This window comes from Crotalus tigris, unplaced genomic scaffold (genome assembly GCF_016545835.1).
Source record: "Crotalus tigris isolate CLP2741 ecotype Arizona unplaced genomic scaffold, ASM1654583v1 scf7180000018371.15429387391:27106975, whole genome shotgun sequence".
Classification (NCBI taxonomy): Eukaryota; Metazoa; Chordata; class Lepidosauria; order Squamata; family Viperidae; genus Crotalus; species Crotalus tigris.
This window is the reverse complement of record NW_024096970.1, coordinates 18,379,344-18,395,536: the sequence shown is the minus strand read 5'-3', so window position 1 is coordinate 18,395,536 and position 16,193 is coordinate 18,379,344. Positions and strand designations below refer to the sequence as shown.

General features: G+C 35.0%; 1 protein-coding gene across 39 annotated transcripts in view; it reads left to right on the top strand.

Annotated features, from left to right (window-relative positions):
- NRXN3 (neurexin 3) overlaps positions 1 to 16,193 on the top strand; it is a 1,348,849-nt gene that overhangs the window by 356,633 nt on the left and 976,023 nt on the right. For 24 of the 39 annotated variants that reach the window (XM_039351578.1, XM_039351582.1, XM_039351597.1 and 21 more), the window contains 2 exons: positions 3,960 to 3,983; positions 5,737 to 5,898. In XM_039351578.1, the coding sequence (XP_039207512.1) occupies positions 3,960 to 3,983; positions 5,737 to 5,898 (186 nt within the window). The remainder of the gene's footprint in view (positions 1 to 3,959; positions 3,984 to 5,736; positions 5,899 to 16,193) is intronic. The other 15 variants (XM_039351588.1, XM_039351587.1, XM_039351586.1 and 12 more) reach the window with 1 other exon arrangement.

The window sequence follows — 16,193 nt, the reverse complement described above, 5'->3', positions numbered from 1 at the left end:
TTAGTTCTCTAAACACACAGCTCTGTCTGATAATATTTCTACTTAGATAGCCAGACTTAAAGTATCAAAACTCTTCCATCTCCCTAAAATATACACTTAAGCTTTTAATAGGTACAGAAGAATATAAATAACCTTCCTTCTGAAAGCTGGTGAAATATATTAAGTTACTTGGACCATTTGCAGCATGACAAATGAATTTTCTATTGTGTATATATTCCTTATTGATTGATAAATGTTGTGTAGTTTGTCACCCAAGATTCTTGCAAATATGCATATTAAAACTAATCATTTTATGCTTTATGGGGAAAAAAAGCTAACTTAAGGAATTTCTATAATAATATAAAATAATAAACTGTGTATGTCTAAGGATATTAACAATCACTATCAAGTTCTAGGAAAATTTTTCTCTCTCTTCCCTCTCTCCCTCCCCCCAAATTGGGATTTTTTTCCCCGAATTTTTCCCAATTTTCAGAGCCTTCTCATATCAGCAGTCCTTTAACAAAATCACATATTTTTTTTCAAAGGCTATAAGAATTGGAGCCAATCTGACTTCCACAGGAATTCTATTTTGTTTAAGGGGAGCAGTAACTAAGATGGCCCAACCTCATAGTTACTGCAGATGGCACTTCTTAGGGGCAGGGATCTGGAAGGAGACTTCTCTTAATTCTTCAGAGATTGGCAAAAGTGACTTAAAATAGCAGTTCCACAGATGATCAGATGCTGAGCCATGTAGGAATTTAAAGTTGACAACCAGCATCTTGAATTGCACTCAGAAGCATAATAGTAAGCAAAGCATGTGGACAAACTCACTGCTTGAGCTATTAAATTCTGGACTAGCTGAACTTTATGGGTCCAAACAAGTCCAAACAAGAGCTGACCAAGGCATTGGTGATAGTAAGCAAAACCATAAATGTTGCATATATTCCAGCATTCGAAGTCTAATTTGTTGCTGTTCAGTCATTGAGTGACTTCCAAGTCTTAAATTACTCAACATTTAACTAAGCGTGTCTGTCAGTAACTGCTTCTATGAATTCATAGATTTCATAGATTTGTGATAGCAGGAATAGTATCTAGCAGCCTTGCTTTTGCTGTCGTTTTTTATTATTATTTTATTTCCCCCCCCCCAAGCATCATGGCCTCATCCTCCAGTGACTTTTGCGTCTGGTTTTATTTCATCTAATATAAAATTATTACTTCTTTCAGTCCAAGTATTTAGTTTTATTAATTTAGTATTTCTGATTTCACAACCGTTTGTTTATTTTAGAGGTTCACAAAATTAGCTCTCTCACAGTTTTCCTTAGTTTTCCAACTGGAAAATCACACTTCAGTATACCTTTTTTATCCGTTATTTTAGATAGTTAGATACTAAAAACTCTTTGCCTGTTTTGAGGTGTCTTTGAAACAAGAACACTTAATTTTGTATCTTGGGGAACACCAACAATACAGCTTTTCTAGATTAGTTTTATGTTTTGATTGCCGTAGTAATTCTTATTATCACTTCTAAATGTTCTTTGCTATGTTTTTAAATTTAATTTCATTCAGAACAGTTTAATTTAATTTAATTTGCCCATAGATATTTTCAGTTTTTAAAGAATGTTGCATTTGTGTCATTCTGTTCCAGAGAATCAAATGTTTAATTTCTAAACATCTGATATATTTACATACCATAATAATAGTATAATATCAGGCCAAGCTCTGGTTAAAGTAGCATAGGACTATAGCACTACATCTGAAGGCAGACATTATTTCCCTTGGACTAATTATCTTATGTCATTTAAACTTTGTCATTGACTGGAAATAGTTGGTCATGCACATATATTTTCACACGCTACAAGCATACATTTTTATAATTGTTGTTCTTTGAAATTCTTTTTCAATTTAATACCATTTTAGTTAGTGGTATATTATTTTTCTGTAAATACAGAAGAATTTCATTTAATGATAGGCAAAATCCAAAGTAAAACTAATATTTCTAGCTATAACCCTGTTAATAACCATTTTGTTGAATAGAGAAATCACTATACATTCAAGGTAGTTTGTGCCCCAGTAAATTTCCTATATGGTTATTTTAACAAAAACATTTGTTTCACTTAATGGAAACGTTGTTAATGGTAGAATTGGTATTTTTCACCAGCACTTTCAGAAAAAGGTTGGCAATATTATTTGTTTTTCTTGTAGATATACTTAAATATGCAGATCCAAACAAAGGAAATGGTTCAAATTCTATATATCATGCTGCTCAGTCATACTTATCAGCATGTAATGAAAGCCTTCTTAAAATAATAATTTTCATGTTTAAAAAAAAGAATCTGAAAATAGCACTTGCATTGCTGCTCCAATATCTTTCTGCTAAATATTTTATTGATTTGATTTTGAAGCCACCAAATTCCACAGTGACAATTTTTAAAAAACAACACATATATCAAAAAAGAACATCATTTACCAATAACTGTTATGCTCCTGTTTTTGCCTTTTCATCAAAATAGTATTTAAGGATGCTATATTTATATTATTAACTTCAAATAATAAAATATAGTAGTATAAATAAACATGAAACAAAGTTCTTTGAAATTGCAAAATCTAAATGTATCTGAGCAGAAGATTGAACAGAACAACCTTATTGGTCCAATGTCAGGCAACCCACAATCGCTTAAAACAATATGGAACTTAATTTTGCAATTAAAGGACTGTAGCATTTTTTCCAATAAATTTTAGATAGGCTACAGATGTTACCTTTTTTTGTCCTTGTGCATCTCTATTAAAATAAATTTAGCAGGTTATTGAAAGACTAGAAAAATGAGAAAAAACAATGAAAACTGTAAAATCTATTTGATGAGGTGAATGTACACATTACAGGGAATTACCCTTTAGTTTTGACGTTTCAGAAAAAAAATACTTGTCTCTCATATTTGCATAATCAAAGGATTCCAGCACCCATTGGAAACTAGAAGAACTAAAAGCTCAGTCATCAGCATATATTTCCCCAAGTTGGTAACATCTCTAAACACTACTAATTAAACCTTTCTTTAAAGTCCTTCAAACAAATAAGTATCACCATAATTATTAGCATCTATAGTTTGGCGATTTGAAAGTCAATTATAAAACTACCCATGGGTAAGTCTTCCCTTTCCTCAAATGACATGTTAAATTCTGTCAACCTTTTTCCATTCATTCCAAAATATCTGATGCAAGCAATCTTCATGCCTCCTTCAATTAGGGAAACTTCTCCCCACTTTCCTGAATATTCAGGTGAGCTACATGTTGTCTCTGTTAATTGGAACTTTTATATTCTGTATGTCTTTCCTGAAAGTTCAACTACTGTAAAGGAAAAAAAATAACCCTGGGAATTGGTGAGTGCGTAGGGCAGTCCCTCAGAATTGTCAAACAACTGTCTGTACCCAAGAGATAGGTTGAGTTGGTTAGAACATCTGAGCTATACCAGAGGGTAGCATTGAATGGAACTCTAAAAGGAAGTAGAAATGGATTGGGAAGTGGGACAGAATGGTTGAAATCACTCATGATGGTTTGTCATTATTTATGTGGGTGGAGAGATAGAGAGGGTAAATACATATTTGATTTTCACTTGAAAAGTAAGTAATGTTTGTATCCTTCAAATTCTACTCCGGTTTTAGAGGAAATGTCCTTTGTTTCTCAGAGTGTGATGGGTAACTAATAGGATAAGAATGGGAAGGGCAGGCAGCTCCCTTCTTCTAACAATCTCTATGGCATGGTTCCCAGACAGTCCTGCTCATGCTGTCCTCTTTTTCACTCTGTGTGTGTCGGGCACCCCATGCCTTTTTTTGAAAAACTAACACTAGACCATTCATGCAATGTGTCATTTTTACTAACCGACTAATGTACTAACACCCTAACGACTCATCTTTGCTTTTGGTTATTTTAATTAACAATCGTTCTGTTCACAATTTTTTAATTTCCTTTCTTCCCCCTTTTCCGCAAAGCACTCAGGCATTGGACACGCTATGGTAAACAAACTACATTGTCTGGTAGATATCATTCTTATTGTCTCTTTTTTTGGGTTTGCCGTGTGTTATCTTCCTTTCCCTCTCCATCTCCCATCCCCTATTTTTCTTCCCCGTTAAACTTACCTTCTCCTTCTTCTTCTTCTTTTGATTTTGCTGTAGCTACCTTTTCTTCCTATTTGTATTTTTATATATTTTCCATAGGACAAAAACAAAGGAAAATAAATATAACTGTCCTGGAAATGGGATTTAATTATCTCTTTTGCTGGCTTCTTCACTTTATCTATTTTAAAATATTTTTATTCTATTTTTGTCAATATTTTGCTAATCCCTTTTCTTTCTTCCCTTCAGTTCCCCCCCCCACTTTTTTTAGTTTGGGGCGGTGAGATTTTCTTTTTTTTTTTTTTTTTTCTGATATTCTGAAGGTTTTTAACTCAACTACCGTGTCAGGGCCTATTGTTAGGGTGAGCCCAGTCTTTTTCCCTTCATTTTTTTTTTTGCTCTAATAACAGCTATTATAGGCAAAACTGGGCCAAGCTTCCCTCTTTTTTTCTCCATCTTAACCTCTTCATCGGGCCTCCACACATATTCTTCCTCTGTCTTTTTGAAATTCCACCAGCCATAACCAACAGAAGCTCAGCCAGTTGTTTGTTTCAGGGCAATATATACGCTGCATGGCATGTCTATGTCTGGTTAATCCCCACCTCCTTTCCCAACCATCATACTGCAGCTACCTCTCCCAGTCTCTTCACCAAGCCACTAATCTAACTTTTAAATCACATACATATATCATTTTCTCAACCTTCGTTTCCTGTCCCTCCCTTCTGTTTTCCATTGCTCTCCATGAATTATGGGGTTTGGACTATTTTTAGATTTTTTAAATTTAGTTTTCCTTTCTTTTAAGCCTTGGGTGGTTTTTCTCCTTTTGTAGTTTATGGTTTCATTAAGGATTGCATGCAAGTGTGAAAAAAATCTCTTTCAGGATACTTCTTGTCCTTCTGGATTTTGAAAAACACTGGCATGGGTGTGCTGAAGTGCAGAGAGTGAGCACGTTTGCCAATTTGTTTTCTCTTGTTTTCAAATTCACTTTATATTTTTCATTTTTGCTGGTGTATGGTTGACTTCTTTCTTTTGTTTTTGTTTAATCCTGATTTTTAATTTTTGTACTTTTTTTTCTTTTTAAGTTGCAGGACTGGGTGGTGGTGGGTATCTTTGTAGGCACATAGCATGTTCATCCATAATGTATTGAAAGTGAGATCCCTTTCCTTCCTCCCTTCCCTGAATGCATGATCATTTGTGTGCTGTGAGCCAAATAAATACAAAGAAGCAAAATCAAATATATCAACTTCATTATTAGTGTCTTTGCTAACAGTCATAACTAACAATAATCACTACCAATAATGGCTAATCAATCATATTATCAGCTCAGATAAGCGCTCCCGTCCACTAACTGCTCCATTTTCTGGCCTTATTAAATGGAAGCCATCATGGCAGGTAGAATAGCTCTCTTTGGCCGTAGCAAAGTTGAACTAGCAAAGCAGGTGATTAAGGACTTGGAGTGAAGGGACAAAAAGCAGACCAGAAAATGGAACTGAGCTGCAATGAATCAACAAAGTTCAGCAAAACCTATCCTAAAAGTTTTATAAAAATAGGGAGAGGACTTACTATTTTAAGAACCGTACGATCATTGCTGGGAATTTTGTTTTTTCTTTTCCCTTTTTTTTGTTTTGTTTTGTCCATTGCATCCTTCGAACAGGTGACAATCTCTGTGGATGGAATCCTCACCACTACTGGCTACACACAAGAGGATTATACTATGCTTGGCTCAGATGACTTCTTCTATGTTGGTGGAAGTCCCAGTACAGCTGATTTACCTGGATCTCCTATCAGCAATAACTTCATGGGTTGTCTGAAGGAGGTAAATGTTTCAAATGAACAGCATTATTTTGCTTTGTATTCTTTGTTAAATAACTTCTTTGTCTGCCACTCATCTTTCTTTCTTTATTGAATATCATACATGAATATCATTGGCAAACTTAGCCTGTCCTCATATAGTTGAATGAATCATCCATATGTAAGAGGAAAGCACACTGACAATCTTGAAGAAATCTTAAGGTTTGCAGAAGTATAATAATATTGAAGAAAAGTACATTAAAGAGTTCCAGGAAGACAGAAAATTCTGTTTGACCAGGAAATATTGACTGCTCTGAAAATAAGAGGAAATGGAATGGGGTATCCCAGTATAAAGGGGCGCATTGGGTGGGCTGAGTTTTTTGTAAATGACATTAGATGAATACTGTATTAAATAAAGTGGATTCCTTAGTGAAATCTGCTTCAAAGAAGATTTGCAGTTTCAATGACAGCAGTCAAATCAGCAAGAGTGATGGCAAAGAAGGATTTAATAGGAATATTGAGATAAGATTTGATTTAGGTGGCGAAGAAAAGAATTGGCTGTTTATGATAGAATATGGCTTAGAAAGTGCTGAAATTTTTTTTAGAAATGAATTACTGAAATATGTGGGAACATGGGGGATTTAGAGAGAAAAAAGTTGCAAAAAATGTAGTAAAAAAGTTGCAAAAAATGTAGTATAATAGAACAAGATGAAAAAGGCACAATTTTCATAGAAATTTTTTTAAAATGAGGGGAAAAAGCTAAACAAGGAGCTCCTACCAGATTGAATGGAATGGACACCTCCCCCCTGTAAATTATATTTGAAACTAAAAGAAAAAAATGATTGAATAAGCATTTAGAGGTTTACAAATGTGTGATAGTGATCCATCAAAGAATAAAACTGAAATGAATGCTCTTTTAGTGTCAAAAAATAAGGTGAAAAGGAAGTAATCAATTATGTGAAACTATTGAATGGGTAAGATCCAGAGGTAGATGGGGAAATATTAAAATATGAATCTAATATATTTTTGAGTGATGCACAACTTGCTTAACATCTATGCAAAGATTGCATCTATGCCTGATTATTGGAATAATAATAATTATTGCCATTATTCCCCTTTATTACCTGTCTGTAACAAGTAGTACTATAACCACCACAAACACCTGCAGTAATCCTGATGCCTTTGAAGCCCACCATTAACTTTATGTATATCTGGCTTGCTACTTCTCTTCACAGTATTAGACCATTCAAACAATCTGAAAAAAATAGATGAAGGTTGGCATCATGTCTAGAGTCCCTAGGATTCAATAGTTGCACATGCTGGGAGCAGAGAAGAATTCTGGTCATAATCTCCCCATTCTCAATTGAATCAAAGCTATAAAAAACATGGTTCAAAATCAGACTTGGAACAACTGAATTGTCTCCTTTAAATCCATGCCATTTTTTTATCATCCATTTCAGACAGAACGGTTTTTACATCCAAGCTTTGAACAGATGATTAATGGTTTAATTTCTAATACCTTTACATTTTATTGAACCCTGCTATGTCTCTGCATCTGGTGAACCAAGCCATTTAAAGCTGTGTTAATTTTGCTAATTGCTCTATGTTTATTTAGATGACTGGCACCTGCAGGTTTTGGGATCATGTTTAAGGCTTTATAGTCTCCCTGTTCCTTAGTGAGGAAAATGGACAGGATAGTTTCCTCAGTTAAAACCAATAACCTTGGTAGAAAGTCCTAAATCATGTTTATCCTTAACTCCATTATCTATCACAGCTGAAAGCAATGGTTCAGAGTAAAGAATGTTGGCATGTCTAAGATAGCAGTCATACTATTAAGCAACCATTTACTATTTCAAGAAGGTGATGGTCAGATCAGAGAAAAAGCATTTGAAAGAACACCACTTTGTTTTTATTATTTATCAAATTTGTTAGCTACCAAAAGTTTCTGACAAACAACATATAAAAATAGTTGAACAAGATATAAAAATACAATAAATATAAAAAAACTAAATAAAATATATGCCTTAAACTTCTGGAAACACTCTTTATTCAGCTTTTACCAGAAGTCATATTTTCCAGAAGACCAAACTGAAGACAAACTAATTTCCATTAGGAGGTCATTCCAGAAGGCCAGTCCTATCAGCAAACAGCAGTGCTTCCAGGCTTTACCCTTTTTTTGAAAATGGTGGAAATCAGTGCTTCTCCTGTTATGAGCATAGTTGTTGGGCTGATATTAGTGTGGAGACGTGGTCCTGAGATAGCCATGTGCCAAACAAAGGTCTTTATAGGTCAATGACAGCATTTTAAATTGCACTCGGAAATTAATAGGAAGCCAGTGCAAGGCCTGAAAACAGGTATAAAACCTGTTCAATGTTCAGCTTATGTGAACACCCTACTTATTGCATTTTGCACCAACCAAAGCTTCTGGGTGGTTTTTGTAAAGCGGGTTCCAGTGATCTAAATGGGCTGGTGATGAGAGTATGAGGCACTGTACTCAGATCTTTCACTTCAAGCTGGGCTGCAATTGGTAACCAGCCCAAGCTGGGCAAAGGCTTTTCTGCCACAGCTTCCACCTGCTGGTCTAACAGGAGGTAGGAGAATACCCAAATTGCAAATCTGCTTCTTCAGAAGCAGGGTGGCTCCATCTGGAGACAAAACAAAGGGCATAAAGCACACCCTATGTATAACAGTAGCTCAGTCTTGTTGGCATTTAGTTTAAGCCTGTTCTCTTCCATCCAGACCTACAGGCTTGCCAGGCACCAGGACAGGAGTTCAGTGAAATTTCTGAACCAGGCTGGGATTGTATGCAACTGGTATTATCAATGTATTGATTCCAAACCTCCCCCACTATAGAGGGCAGATAAATGGCCTTAAGAAACAAAAGCAAAAGCTGCTACCAAGGGAAACAAAAGGGGCCTGTGATAAGAGTAAATGTCTCAGAGAGTTCACATGAAGATAAAGGGAGATTTGCAAGATTGTAATAAAAACACAACTGAGCTATATGCCAATAATTTCCTAGTCTGGCTTTTCTTAAAGGGCTGACACCCATATAAATATTGAATAGCAAGCAGAAAAGCACTGATTCCTAGGTATCCTACAAGAAGCAAACATGATCTTTCTCCCCCCAAATTACCACTGACTGGAACCAGCTGCTGGGGAAGGAATAGAACCACTGGATAACAGTACCACCAAACCCTAGAGCCCATCCAGAGGGGTACCAGGATTGAGAGTGTGCTGGAGCAGTAGGCCTCAGATTTGGGGGAAAAAAACCTCTAGTAAATGCCATCAATCTCCCAGGTGTACTGGGGGACTTGTGCCATCTCCTCATCTCACCATGCTAAGGAGGCCTGGGCCCTCTCCCCTATGCTCTGCTTAACAACACAATTGAGAGACCTGGAATTAGGGGTGTTGAGCGAAGTGGTCACATGGTGTTTCATTTAATGACTGCTTTACTCACTTGCTGAGATTCTGAGCCTAATTGTAAGTGGAGGATTACCTGCACTGAGATTTCAAATCTCAACATTGCTGATCAAATAAAGTAACTAATGTTTCTGTTTTCTGCCCAAGCCTAAACTCTTAATTGATATAGGTCTAGATGATCCTTTTCATCTAGGAGTTCCATAGTTGTCCCCATGTTAGATGTGAAACCCCAGGTCCAGAAGTAAAGGTTCAATTAAGCTGATTTATTGCTAAAAACCTATGCACAGGAATCTTCTCAACTAATGATCAGCACCTGGTTAGAGTTAAGTAAGGGTCAATGTCACTCAAGGGGATAGTGATCTTAGTTTGCTTGTGGTTGCATAGGGATTATTTTCATTCAGCCCCCAACTTCTGCCATTCCTTCTACAACCCATACCTTTGTCACAACAAAGGAAGGTTGGAGACCAAGCATGGTTATCTAATATCTTCAGATCCAAATAAATTAGAATAAAATAGATGTAGACAGATGATTATTTATATATTACCCCTCAGCAACTTGAATTTTCTCATTTTTTTTTTTGCCCCTGCATTCTTTTCCAATTTTCTTGTGCTGTTTGTAATGCATTCAAGAGTATTAACAAGAGGGGGTGATACTTATGGAACAATATAAGATCAAACAAATAGAGTCATTTTTATTTTATTTTTATTGTAGTTTTATTATTATTATTTTAATATGTCCAGTCTTAAACAGGCTGCTTGCAAATAACATGTGCACTTTCCTATAATAAGGAGTAAGTGAATATGTGTTTTTAGTGGGAAAAGTGAGGGATTAGAGCAAAATTTACTGCCAGTCTTAAAAGTTCAGATTCAAAAATTTACATATATTTATCAGTTACTGACAAGTTAATTTGCTATGTTTAATTTTAAAGTGGTAAAATCAGGTAAATTATTATATGTATATGAAGCAATAGCATTTTGAAACAGTACCTTTTAAATCTGGTTATTATCATTTTTTTAAAACTGATAAATGAAGAGACCCCTATAGATATATAATCTTAATCAAAAATATGTGGAAATATTTAACTCAGGAAATTAATTTAACTTTAACTCAGGAAATTTTAAAGCTAAGACATGGGAAGAAGCTCTGCTATTTATTTTCCTGTGGCTATTATTTGTGAGAGCACTCCTTGTTCTGAGCACTCTCAGTCTGTCTAGGACTGTCTGCTTCTAGAAATATTTGAAGGAAGAGAATAGATCTGAACTATCTCTAAGCAATGGACTGCTGCTAAGAAAAAAAGATGATTCATTATAATGTTCTTAAGAATAGCTAAACACTGAAGGCAGAAGAACACCTACCTAAGCTTATATGTCCTTGACTTTTAAACTGTATTCCATTTTTCATTTCACTTTATTACTATGAAACATTACCACATATCTATAGTCTCATCTAACCCAGAATTTTGGTTATGGTTATGGCCATGTGGTTCTCCCTCTCTCATTCTTTTTTCCTCTTCATTTTTTAAATCTGGTTATTAACTGAGGGATTTTCCTAGGGAGTAGGATCATGAAATACAGTGTCACCTATATATCTATTTATTTATTTACAAGATTTATATGATGGTGTATCATACAGTGACTCTAGGTGGCTCACAGTAATCCATAAAACATAGTTAAAAACAAAGGTACCCTTCCCCTCCTCACAGTGCCAGACCAAACATCCAGAGAGCTCTCCCCTCCCCATTCTAGCACTTGAGAAAGAGCCAGGTCTTCACAGCTCTCTGGAAGGCTAAAATGAAAAGAATCTCTTGGATTCCCCAAGATGGGAAGCTGTCCCAAAGGGCTGGGTCCATCACTGAGAAGGCATGCCTCAGAGGTCCCGTCAGAAGGCAACATTTAAGGGCGAGGACCTGAAGTGCATCCACCTTATCTAACCTCCTTAGGATGGTAAATATCCTTAGGGAAAGGTGGTATCACAAGTAACCTGGCCTTCTGCAGTATATAGCTTTAAAGATTATTAAAAACACCTTGAGCTGTATCTGGAAATCAACTGGAAGCCAGTGCAGTTCACACAGCAATGGCGTTATTCAGGTGAACCATGAATCCGTCCAGGGCACAACTATGGCCTTAGTCAAATCATGCACCAGAGGCTCAGGAATAACCCCAAACTCCCTACTAGTTCCAACAGTCACCTGGGTTTGTCTGTTTGAATAGGCTTATCCTCCCTGCAATGGGGACAGCTGCAGAGAACTCCAGGGCCAAGAAGGAGTGACCTGTCAATAGGAAGGACAGATGTCAATGTCCCCTTACCCCAGATTGCTTTGCCACTGCCCTTTGCTACTTAAATGCTTTGATATTCAGCTAAGTTTTCCTTCCTTGAGAATACCAATATGCTTAACATCCCTTGAGAATTATCAACATTCAGAATATGTATTTCCATTTTACTTTCACACTATTTGTTTAAAAAACCTAGAATTTCATTAAAGTGACTGATACTTATTTCAGACCAACAGAAATGATACTGAACAAATCTAAAATATCTATTGTATAATAAGATGATTCGGTTCCTCTTATACTTTCTGATTTCCTACCGATTTTTGAATGTAATGATCCAGTACAGGTGAAATGCTTCTCAAACCTTTGTATAGCTTTCAGTTTATGCTGGGATTTGTAGTTATCTTGCCTTAAAAAGACTTTTCATGTTTTTTAAAAAATATGACACAGCAGTTTGTGTTCCAATTCTGGTATATGTGTTTTTAAACCAAACATCACTATCCTATTGTATATGGAAGCTGGGGGTGAGGGGAGGAATTAGCACCAATCTATGGCAAGAAAAGAAAACACATCTTCATACTGTGGTTAATTCAGAGTTTTGAAAGCAGTAGACCAGTCTTCACTTTGTTCTCTGCCTCCCAATATATTTAATGCACTGTAGGCTGGTATAATGTGCCATACCTTCAAATGACGACATGCAGAAAATATTGCATATTAAAGAAAAGTATGCACAATCCCATCGATAGTTCGTTGTTGGTACGAAATAAATTTTGATTTTACTGAGTTCTATATGCCTCATATTTGATCTTTAAATGATATTTAGGTCAATATTTTCTCTGTTTTGTTTTGGAATATTGGTAGCTGCCTTGAATCTTCAAAATGAGGTGGGTCAAACATCCAACTGAATATGCTTAAGGAGAGAATGCCACTAATAGCATCCACTTGAAGTACAAATTAGTTAGTTCACTATCACAACATGTAGGAAAATTTCTGCTGAATGAGTAAATATAGGTTTTGTGCAAAGTATCTGAAGTGCTGCTTTACAAAGCACATTAATATAACTACAGTATGTTGCTGGAGAGTTAAAGTAGCTATACTTTAAAGTTAAAGTAGCTATACTACTGCTTTGAAGTTGATCCCTGCTGGCTATGCATGCATATACATGCACAAATACTTTACATTTCTAGTTGTCTCTGTGCCTGGATAAACGTACATACAACTAGGGATACCTTTGAATCGGCTTTGTTAGCTTTCTGGAGGACATTCCTATTTTAACATTTCATGGAAGGCTGCTTCATTTACAGCAGGATGCTTTTTGAAGCACATGCTTTTGAATGTTTTGTGTAGTTCAGATATTTATGTGAAGAATACATATAACAAATGCATCCATAGGTCTATATCACCATGCATGTAAATCACAAACAGGCTGTGTGAATAGTATAAGTATAATACATAGGTATATCTTTTCATAAGCATTAGCATGTAGTGTGCTTGGGTTTCAAAGATAATCGTAATCACAAAGGTCACTGTACATATGCACCCACACGCATGCATTTATTTATCCATATACTAGCATGATTATGTGTTCAGAAATCTTTGTATTGGTGTATGAGAAAATATATTAGAAGACAGAATGTTGCCTTTATACCAGTTAGACTATCCATTCGGTTGAAATCTGTCCTGATGATCTTCAGCTATCTAATGTTTCCAACAAGGAGTAAAATGCTTGTGGCTTTCCGGATGTTGCTGCTGAACCACAATTTCCAGCAGCCCAATCAGCTTGCTTCCATGGCAGCATTATTGATGGCACGGATCCAAAAGGTCATTGGACCATGGAATTGTAGTTACGCTGCCAAAAGTGGGGTGGGGGATGGGGAAGAAGATGTTCTGCTACTGGCTGTTATGAACTTGAGCTTCCCTGAATTTTATTTGCTCATATTGGAAAATTGTCAAAAATAATAACACTGTTTTTTTTTAATATATTTTATTAGATTTTATATGGGTAGGGAAAAGGTGGGGTCGGTGCGGGTACAGGAAAATTGGGATAAAAGGGACAGGGTGTGGATAGCTACAGTAAATACGTAATTCAGCGACTGTTTTTAATCAAAAGAATCAGAAGCAGTCTGACAGCAATTCCTCCCACAATGTTACCAAGGGAACAGGTGTCAAAAAGTAAGATATACTTTTAAAATAAAATTAATCTTACATTTACTTCATGCAAATATTTTATTCTGATCAATATCAGGACTTAAGATTTACAAGCATCACCTTTCAAATTATTGCCATGCCTTCCTTCATGTGTATGTACAAACGTTTATTTTTTTTAAAAAATAGTGAAATACAAAAACATCTACATCACCAACAAAAAATAACTCCTATGCCAGTTACTATTCCAATATTTAACTGTACTACACAGTTTAACCTGGACTAATTTTTTTACTGTAAGTATACAGTAAACAATAAAGAAAACTTAAAAATAGAATAGTAATTAAAATAAACATGACAAAAAAGAAGAAAATAGAAAAAAGATCCACATACTAATGATAAATAATTAATATAAAGTTAATTCAGGTACCAAACATGTCATTAATTCTTTAGCAACAAATTGGGTCATCATCTTATTTTTAGACCATAGAGATGTTTCAGATAAATAACAAACTTAGATTCTGGATCCATTTCTTAAAATCAGGAGTTTCTTTCCAATAATATATTTCAATTATCCTCTTTGCCATAAAATATAGTTTGCCATAGTTAACTATAAATTTTCTTCCAAAAATATATTAACATATGTAGTTATTGGAGATCAGAATAGGACCAAATCAAATGAATTAAAGAAACTTTAAATTTCTTGCATCATCAACATAGAAAACCTGATTTCTGTCCCTTTGAAAACACTTCTCAATTTTAGTGTTCATATTAAACAAAGATATTGGTCTATAGCAGGGATAGGCAACCTTGGCTTTTTTATGACTCGTGGACTTCAACTCCCAGAATTCCTGAGCCAGCTATGCAGGCTATGCTGGCTCCGGAATTCTGGGAGTTGAAGTCCACGAGTCATAAAAGAGCCAAGGCTGCCTACCCCTGGTCTATAGCTTGTGAAATCTCTGAAGCTTTAATGATATTGTAATCTAAGCCTCCTAGAATAATAATAATAAAAAATAAATGATTGATTGTAAGCCTCCAAAAATTTTGGTGCTAATAAGTACTTAAAACTTTTATGCTACCCAGTGAGAAATTTATCCAATCCTGGAGCTTTCTTCAATTTGATTGACTGCAGTGGCTCTATGATATTATGTAATGTTTATATTTGTGCCTATTTATTTATTTATTTGTTTGTTTGTTTATTATCTTCCTGAGAAGTTCCTTCCACTTTACTATGTTCTAGGAAATTAATAATTTGCTATTTAGTACAAGATTGCCTGATTAATATAACTATAGCAATAATAAAACTATTGATTAATAGATTCTCTATCAGTAAATAACTGTCCATCATTGGCCTGAATCTCAGAAACAAAATCTCATTGTTTTTCTTATTTCAAATGATAACTATTTTTTTCTCTCTCCTGATTCCCATTATGTCTGTTTAATACATTTCAAAAATTATTCAAATTGTTCTAAGTATATAAGCCCCAGTTTATTTTTTTCTGCTATAAATGCTTGATTGATTTGATTAATCTATGGGGTTTCTAATGCATAACAAGAATAAGTCTTTAACTATCTCTTCCAACTGCCTAAGATCAGAGTCTCTGAGTTTCTTTTTTGCTGAGGTGAAAACAATAAGGGATCCCATATAATTTTCATAATTCTTTGTTGTCTGCTTTAAAAACTTTCATATTTCTCTCAGATGAAGAATTGCTTCTTAGGGAAGATTATATTCCAGAAGCATAAGAACTACTAGAAATTTGCTTTTGACCCAATCAGATTCCACACATTTTGTTCAATTTTTAAAAAATAATTTTGAATGTCATTATTGTACGGCAATATTGAAAATATTATCAGATGTGTTGAAATAAATATCAAATATCATTAAAACATCTACAAAGTTGCCTGAGGCACAGGTTAGGTTACAAAATTCCTCTATTGCTGACCTAAGACAAAAAAAAGCCTGCTTCGGAACTGAAGAATATCCAGTGCTAACAGAACAAAATAACATGGTATAAATTTGATTTTGACATGTGACAGCAACTTGAAACATTATTTTACGTGTATTCTGAAATAAAATAATAAATAAACAGAATAAAATAAACATCTGAAGGAAGGAATTTATGTTACGGCTTTGGAAAGTAACATATCAGTTAGATCTAAGCAAGTTTTGAAATGTTAAATAGCTACATCTTTTGCAAAATTCAACTGTCTGATTTGAAACTAATCCACAACTGTCTCTGATTGTGTGTAAATGCACAATCACAACAAAGGAAACAACTCTGTTAGAACTCCTAACAAAGCAAGTGACTATAAATACAAATGCAAATGGTTATTCCTAGAGACCATTTTCAAGGCAGCTGTATGAACCTTACAAAAGCATAGTTTCTTTAATGAATCAAGGAAAAGTACTTTATGCTCATGCACATTGTGAAGCATCTTTGCATAGCTCCACTATATAAAATTTGCAGATATTGGCAGAAGTTC